The sequence below is a fragment of the Pantherophis guttatus genome, chromosome 8 (assembly GCF_059756535.1).
Source record: "Pantherophis guttatus breed Tessera chromosome 8, ASM5975653v1, whole genome shotgun sequence".
Lineage (NCBI taxonomy): Eukaryota > Metazoa > Chordata > Lepidosauria > Squamata > Colubridae > Pantherophis > Pantherophis guttatus.
The window spans coordinates 11,235,876-11,244,796 of NC_142070.1; the positions used below are offsets into that span (position 1 = coordinate 11,235,876).

Below are 8,921 nucleotides of genomic sequence, written 5' to 3' on the forward strand. Positions count from 1 at the left end.
GCCTTGCCTTGCCTTGCCTTGCCTTGCCTTGCCTTGCCTTGCCTTGCCTTGCCTTGCCTTGCCTTGCCTTGCCTTGCCTTGCCTTGCCTTGGGTTCGGCTTGCCTGGCCGTGGGCAAGTACACAGTGACACAATTCTATTGCTGGTTGTGCTGTAGCCTCAGCGACCCCTCCATGTGATGAGGTCTCCCTGGGACCAAGTTTCCTGAATTGTGTCTGCTCTCAGAACTGACTGCTCCTCTAGACTCGAAGCAACCAGGAGCTGATGGAGATGTGTGTGCATGTTTAGCTCTTGGACTTACAGTGAACTGTGGGAATCTTGAGGGGGAGAGGTCTGGGGAAGTTGGAGAAATAAAAGGGAGTTTTATTGCTATAGTAGAAGAAGAGAATTTATATTCCTTGCAGTCATCTGGTCGTTAGCACTCTTTCTGAGAGTTGCTGAGGCCACTTGGCCACTTGGCCTCAACAACTCTCAGGAAGAGTGCTAATGACCAGATGACTACAAGGAATATACTATGACTGCAAGGAATATACTATTTTTTGGAGTATAAGATGCTCCGGACTATAAGACGCACCTACCTTTTTTGGTGAGGAAAACAAGAAAAAGAAATCTGCCTCTGCCTCTGCCTCCCAGCAATTTTGCCTCATTGCAGCAAGCAGCAGAGGCCTGCAGCAAAACAGCTGAGAGCAAAACAGCTGAGAGTCGGGAGGCCGATCCAATCAACTTGTGCTAATTAGGCTGTGCTGAAGCTGAAACGGGCTGTTTCTTCTTGCTGCTTGTTGCAAAAAGGTAAACTGCTGAGAGGCAGAGGCCAAAGGGTGGGGGCCAGTGGGTGGGCGGGGCTACATTCGGTGTATAAGACGCACCTAAATTTTCACTCCCTTTTAGGGGGGAAAAGGTGCATCTTATACTCTGAAAAATACGGTAAATCCTTCCATTCTTTACCTTTCAAACAGAACTAAAGAAGCTTCTTGGATGAGAAGCGAAACAACTTCAAGGAAAAACAAAGAAAAACAAAGGAAGTCCAGTTGCCTTTTGAGAAAGCACCTTTGGGTCTATTTAAAATTGTTGCCTTAATCAGAGCTGGATTCTGTCTAGTTCGCCCTGAGGAATCATACCTAAAGAAGAAGTGCAAATACTGTAACAAGAGACAAAATTCACATTTTGTCCTTGACTTGTGCCTTATACATTTACATACCAACTCATTTTCTATCAACTGCTGTAATGTTATCTATTTACATTTCATACCAAGAGCCTAATTACTACTTCAGGCCATTTTCCAATATGCAGGTTTTTTTAAAAATAATTTATTTGCTTGAAGTTGAAGCAATTCTTACTGCTGCATTATATATAACAGAATCTAGGCAGTCTGTCATTTCTTCATATTTCATTGAAAAACTTCTCATTCGACACATCGCAGCTGGAACTTTTCTGCAGTATAGTGATCTGATTCAGCAAATATTTCCATAATATACCTACCATGGTTTTTTTTTAACTTCCACCCTGCTAAAGGGATGCCCAAACCGCCCAAATCACAAACCCAATTTCTTGTTCAAATCTCTCGCTGTTACCGATGACCAAAAACAAATTCAGCTACAACATGCCCCACCCTGCCACCCCCAAACCTTCATTTCCTAAGTAATCATTAAAATGACATCTGCTTGTATCACACCTGTGCATCTTATCTTACTGCATTTTCCACTCTTCTCATTTGAGTGTTTATCCTAAGCCTGTCCCCCGTTCCAACGGAATTGCAGGTTTTAAACTAAGAAATGCTCTGACTCTCACACATGTGGGTGCCCAGATGCGTCCACATGTTTGTCCATAGCCAGAAACATTGGCACCCACAATTACACAGTACTGTCAATCCATAAAAGAAGATGACAGGAGAGATTACTAGTAGATAAAGGCAAACAGATTTCCCTAACAAGTACTGGAGATATCAAGAGGACGTAACTAAACTCCAGCTAAATGACAACCAATAAGCTTATCCATCAAGGGAAAGATAAAACATTGAATCATAGAATGATGGGGCTGGAAGGAACCTCAGAGGTCTTCTAGTCCAACCCTCTGCTCAAGGCAGGTGACATACCATCCTGGTCAAATGGTTGTCTAAGTCTATTTTGGAAAACTTCCAGTGACGGAGCACCCACAAGTCCAGGAGGCACCGATTAATTGTTCTCAACCACGGACGGAAAGGGTGCCACTGTTCATTTTAGATCCTCTTCCTTCTGCCCCACCCATGGATGGACCTCTAAAACCTGGGAGGGACAGAACAAGATGAAGGCACTTTCCTTGGAAAGAAAGACCACCCCTTTCCCCCGCACAATCATGCAAAGAAGTTGGCTGATTTTTATCCTCGGCTTCCTCACCCAACAAGCCACCTGTACCTACCTGGAACATGGGAGAATGTTTCTTGCGTCGTTGCAGTGTGCAGCCCAGGAGCTCTGCAAAAAACTTTGCCATATACAAAGAGGGTGAGAGGCGTCTTTTGCCTGGAGGTCGTCTCAGCCCTTAGATGATCCCTCGGGAGCTCAAACGAGAGGAAGCCTCCTTATGGCCATGGCATCCAAGAGGGAGGCATCCTTTATCCAGGTTCTTTCCGCTCCAGCATTGTGCCAGGAGGTAGGTAGGTGCCCGAGCTGCAAAGGATCCCCCTCCCAACTGGACCGTTGGGAAAGCAACCTTAGCCACTCCTTTCTCCCCCTGATTAAAAACCCAGGCAGAAAGGAAAGGAATAAATCCACAGGGTTTGCCTTTCAGTTGCTGGCTTCCAAGCTTTCTTACTGAAATGTCAGGATTGCTACAGCGAAAAGGAGAGGGCCGTGAGAGGGGGAATCCAGAGGGACAACCGTTAAAGCACTTGAAAGAAACACGGGGAGGAAAGGAGGACGGGGGTAGCAGGGGGAGGGGGAGGAGGAGGAGGAAGAAGAGGAGGAGAGGAGGGGAGGAGGAGGAGGAGGGGAGGGGTGGAGGAGGAGGAGGAAGAAGAAGAGGAGGAGGAAGAAGAGGAGGAGGAGGAAGGAAGAGGAAGAAGAGGAGGAAAGAGAAGGAGGAGGAGAAAGAGAAGAGGAAGAGAAGAGGAAGAGGAGGAAAGAGGAGGAGGAGGAGGAGGAGGAGGAGGAGGAGGAGGAGAAGAAGAAGAAGAAGAAGAAGAAGAAGAAGAAGAAGAAGAAGAAGAAGAAGAAGAAGAAGAAGAAGAAGAAGAAGAAGAAGAAGAAGAAGAAGAAGAAGAAGAAGAAGAAGAAGAAGAAGAAGAAACAACAACAGTAGCTACAGCTACAGAAGCAGCAACGTGCAAACTCTTGTCTTGCTGGGTGATTTTGCAGAGATACTGAAAGGGGAAATCCTATGGGGAGCAATGCTGCTTGCCTCAAGAAGGAAAGTTACACCAGCAGCTGCTGCCTGTCAGAGCAAAATCTACAGATTTCCATTTGGAGGTGCCTCATGGCAGGGAGTGGCCAAACCAAAGAAACACCTGATGCAGTCGATTTCAGGAATGGATCTTTGATCAGGGATGCCCAACAGGCCAGGGGTCCAAAAAGCCATAATCATAGCCGTAATGTATATATAGTATTGTGTGGGTCAGAAGGAGGGCTGATAAAATATCTACAGATCCCTCACATTCTGGACATAAACTCCTATATAAACTCCTCCCCTTGGGATGGTGCTACAGGACCCTGAATGCCAAAACAACTAGACACAGGGACATTTTTTCCCCTTGGGCCATCACTCTGCTGAACACCTAATCATCACAGTACTGTCCCAAGTATATTTACCTATGTAGCATGGCTGTAGTATTATTATGATCCTTTTCTTCCCCCTCTTATTGGTATCATTATTATGATTGTTATTACTCTGTTGCTCTGTATGTACACTGAGAGTTTATGCACCGGAGACAAATTCCTTGTGTGTCCAATCACACTTGGCCGATAAAGAATTCTATTCTATTCTATTCTATTCTATTCTATTCTATTCTATTCTATTCTATTCTATTCTATTCTATTCTATTCCATTCCATTCCATTCCATATTTTCTATTCTATTCTATTCTATTCTATTCTATTCTATTCTATTCTATTCCATTCCATTCCATTCCATTCCATTCCATTCCATATTTTCTATTCTATTCTATTCTATTCTATTCTATTCTATTCTATTCTATTCTATTCTATTCTATTCTATTCTATTCTATTCTTCTATTCTATTCCATTCCATTCCATTCCATTCCATATTTTCTATTCTATTCTATTCTATTCTATTCTATTCTATTCCATTCCATTCCATTCCATTCCATATTTTCTATTCTATTCTATTCTATTCTATTCTATTCTATTCTATTCTATTCTATTCTATTCCATTCCATTCCATTCCATTCCATTCCATTCCATATTTTCTATTCTATTCTATTCTATTCTATTCTATTCTATTCTATTCTATTCTATTCTATTCTATTCTATTCTATTCTGATCAAAGAGATCAAAGCCCTGTCCCATTAGGGCACATGAAAAAAGGGGCGGAGCTTCATTTGCATTACTCTGGCTACTATCTTCATTTTGTTTTGTTTTTTGACCTTCCAAAGACACCTCTCCAAATCCTTAAAGGCAGCAATTTGCTGCTTTATTTGGTTTTCTATTGTTTGCTGCCCAGCGGGTTATGGAAAGGACACCTGTGAGTTTTTTTTTCCACCTCGTGTACAGAAATAACTATGCTGCTTATGCATCCTGATAATGGACGGCTATTAATTCTTTCATTTCGTCTATTTATTTCACTTATTTTTTACTTCCATTGTATCTAAAGGGCTCGTTTTTATTCCTATTTAAAAGCACCTGCGAGGAAGGTTGCAGCACCATGGCTGTCAAAACAGCAAGTTGAATTTGAATACTCCAGCCTCCTCGCTCAGACAGTTAAGAACTAAACCGTAATGGCTCTCAGTAGGATGCCTACTCAGTATGTAATAGAACTGAACTGGTCTCTCTCTCCACACGTCATCCTTAGTGAAGCGTGCAAACCAGCGTCTGCCTTTCCTGTGGTCAGATGAGGAGAGCACATCTCTGTCCTTCTACCCTGGCGACTTTTTACAGAGGCACGATTGAGAGCATTTCAACAAACTGCATCACTGTCTGGTTTGGTAGTGGCAGCGCGTCCGATAGAAAGTCCATACGGAGAGTGGTGAGGACAGCCGAGAAGATCACAGGAAGTTCCCTTCCTGGTATTCAGGATGCTGCTTATAAGCGCTATGTGCTTAGAGCTCAAAGCATGGTTAGAGACCCCACACACCCACTTTATGGTCTGTTTCTGTTGCTCCCCTCTGGGAGGAGGTTTCGAAGTATTTCTAGCAGGACTATCAGATTCTGTAACAGCTTCGTTCCCTTATGCCATCCGTCTGGTAAACTCGTAAGATTCATTTCTCTCGCCATGTACATGTATACATCCAAACTAGACTGTGTTGTTTCCCCATGTCATGTAATATATGTGGGTAATATACATAATTTTGTACTTATTTATTTATTTAGTCAGGTTTATGCAGTGTATCTTGGAGGTGGAGACTCTTTGAGAGTCTGCATGCAACGAAATTTCATTTTAATGTATGCCGATTGGTGTGCATTCAAAGTGACAATAAAGTTAGTCTACAGTCTAAAGTTTAAAACAAGAACCTATCACTCTTCTGTAGTAGTTTAAAACAAGAACGTATTCTGTAGTATTAGAAAGAACCCAATTACAAAGTAGCAAATTTAGCAGAAATGGCAAAAATTTCAGTTTATTTGAAAGATTATTCACAAGAAAGATATATATCGGAATGGAGAAGATGGATCGACTATATTCAAAAGAAATATCGGACTAAAAAGTATCAAATAGCTTGTGAATGAATAGAAAAATTAAGAGTATTCATATTTAGTTAAGTAAAAGGGGGTTAAAGTGTGAAGGGGGGGATAGGAATCCATAGATGGTTAGCTTAGTTTAGTATATGATTGTCAATTGTTATATTCTGTATTTTGTTCTGGGAAGTTCGGGGGCGGTAGGGGGGGATAAGGAAGGGAGGGGGGAGGGGGAAATATTTGTAAATTTTTTTTTTTGTAAAACTCTTTAATAAAAAAAAAGAAAGAAAGAAAGAACCCAATTACTGAACAAGGATAAAATTGAATGCTCTTGGTTATTTGGGCCTGACACATAGGAGCAGCTGGCCAGACTTGAGAGTAATGACAATTCCCACAGCACATACCACCCACAGCCACTTTTGTATAAAGTGGGGGAGTCTATCCTGCATATACACACTCTCTAGACAAATGAGTAGTAAATTTAAATCAGTGGATTTACCATATTTTTCGGAGTATAAGACGCACCTTTTTCCCCCCATAAAAGGGGGTGAAAATTTAGGTGCATCTTATACACCAAATGTAGCCGCGCCCACCCACTGGCCCCCACTCTTTGGCCTCTGCCTCCCAGCAGTTTACCTCCTTGCAGCAAGCAGCAAGAAGAAAAAGCCCGTTTCAGCTTCAGCACAGCCTAATTAGCACAAGTTGATTGGATCGGCCTCCTGACTCTCAGCTGTTTTGCTCTCAGCTGTTTTGCTCTCAGCTGTTTTGCTGCAGGCCTCTGCTGCTTGCTGCAAGGAGGTAAATTGCTGGGAGCAGATTTTTTTTCCTTGTGCTAATCAAGCTATGCTGAAAATGAAAATGAAAGTAAAGCAGGCTGTTTGCTGTTTGCTGCAACGAGGCAAAATTGCTGGGAGGCAGAGGCAGATTTCTTTTTCTTGTTTTCCTCACCAAAAAAAGGTAGATGCGTCTTACACTCCGAAAAATACGGTAACTATGCCTGAGGAGGCCTTCTACTACTCCAATACAAATATATGTGAGAATAATAATATCCCCAAGCTCCGAAGTAATGTTCATTCTCTAATTTTCTCGAACACCAGAATGTTGATTTTGATCGTACTTTACAGCTTCAAAGCACTTTATGGGTACTAAGTAATTAAACCTTTTCCCCCATCTTTGGAAAGTAGGTAACGTGTGTTGAAAGGAATACGTTGAAGTGTTCTGACACTTTGATAGCTTCTAAATTAACTACTCAGGGAAAGGTCCTGAAAACCTGCACTGATGCTGCTAAAAATGAGAGTGGATAATTCAGGGGATGGGGTTGGGATGGGGTGTGGAATCTGCAGATATAAGTCTTATAATTCTTTGAGAAATTATAATATTCCTGAGGTAAGCAAGGAATTTTGCCCACATACTTTCCCATTCGAAAACCTTGACGGAAAGAAGGATGAATTTTAAAAATGCAGGACAGATTTCACAGAAAGTCTTGAAAAAGGATCAGTTAGGCACTAAAGTCTTTATGGCTTGCTAGAGAAACAAAATTAACGAGTGCTATGGGGAAGACGACTGATGTTCTGCAATATGATTTTTTAAAATATATAATAACAAGGAAAACCCTAATCAAACGAATTGCTTTCCTTTACGGTTGGAGCTGCTGACAGATTTTAATTCCTTTTTTTTTTTTTTTTAAGTTGATTAATTGCCCTCTTCTGGAGACATTAATCTGAATACATTTTTCTTATCCTCAAAACCTCAGCAAAGATATTGAGATCCTTCCTCACAAACAATCTACCCACTTAATAGGGATGAAACCATTTAAATATTTCTCTCTTGCTTTTCAGAACTGAGTGCACCTCTAGTTATTGTCGCTCCCAATAATTAACAGAAGAAGAATATATTCACGATCCAAATATCAAGTCCTAATCTAGAAAGCCTCCAATCTCTGCGTTAGGAAACAATCTGAAAAATTGATTCCATGCTGGGAGATTGGAATGAATTTGTGGAATTTTACTTTTAATTCTCAGTTGAACCTGTCCTGAATAAGCCTATTATATAATGGGACAGGATTGTAGATTACATCTACCTAGCACTCAAAGGAGACAATGAAAAAGCCCAGAAGGAAACAAAAAAGGCCAAAACACTTCCTCATCAGCAATTGACATCCATATGAGCAGAGATTAACACAAAAGATTAATACTAGACCAACAATCGAGTAAAAAATACCCCACACAAATTCAAGTAACTACCAATGCAGACACACAAGCTAACAGTAAGGTAAAACATACTTACTGAAGAGTTAGAAGTCATATCAAAGAACTTGTAACACAAGAACCAGATAGTGTAAATAAGATACTTTTCAGCAGTTGCGATCTTTCCAAAATTAGCAGGGGGAATGATCGGTCAGAAACAGAACCTTTATGAGATGTGAGCCTTCAGGATAGTACAGGCAGTCCTCGACTTACGACCACAATTGAGCCCGAAGTTTCGGTTGTTAAGTGAGACATTTGTTAAGTGACTTTCACCCCATTTTACGACCTTTCTTGCTTCGATTGTTCAGTGAATCACTGCAGTTGACAAGTCAGTAACCCGGTTGTTAAGTGAATCTGGCTTCCCCATTGACCTGGCAACAAACAAAAGGCTGACCAGATTAGTTCAGACAAGCATCTAGGATTTGCATTTCCTCTTTTGCCTGTAGAGCCAGCTATGACCCCTGCATGACCCCATAGGAATCTGACAACAACCAATAGAATATTAAAGTCGCAAAAGGGGATCATGTGACCCTGGGACACAACAATGGTCATAAATAGGAACCAGTTGCTCAAGCATCTCAGTTTTGATCACATGATCATAGGGATGCTGGAAAGGTTGTAACTGTGAACAAGAGTCAAAAGCAGGGATGAAATGCTCCCGGTTCAGACCAGATTGCCTGATCCGGTAGCGATGGAGACGGGTGGTTCGGAGAACCGGTAGCAAAAATCCCTGCGCCCCCCCCCCCATGCCCAGCTGAGCCACACGATCATCAGAGGCTTTTTTTTTTTAAAGCATTTTTTCTACAACCTCTTCCGACAAAAAAATGCTTTTAAAAGTTAAAAAAAAAAGCCTCTGAT

At 41.7% G+C, this 8,921-nt stretch overlaps 1 protein-coding gene across 1 annotated transcript in view; it reads right to left on the reverse strand.

The window, feature by feature from the left end:
- Positions 1–2,779, reverse strand: part of RASGEF1B (RasGEF domain family member 1B) — a 276,546-nt gene extending 273,767 nt beyond the window's left edge. Inside the window, exon 1 of the mRNA XM_060686999.2 lies at positions 2,394–2,779. Within this exon, the coding sequence (XP_060542982.1) occupies positions 2,394–2,465 (72 nt within the window). The 5' untranslated portion in view covers positions 2,466–2,779. The remainder of the gene's footprint in view (positions 1–2,393) is intronic.
- Positions 2,780–8,921: the final 6,142 nt, after the last annotated feature.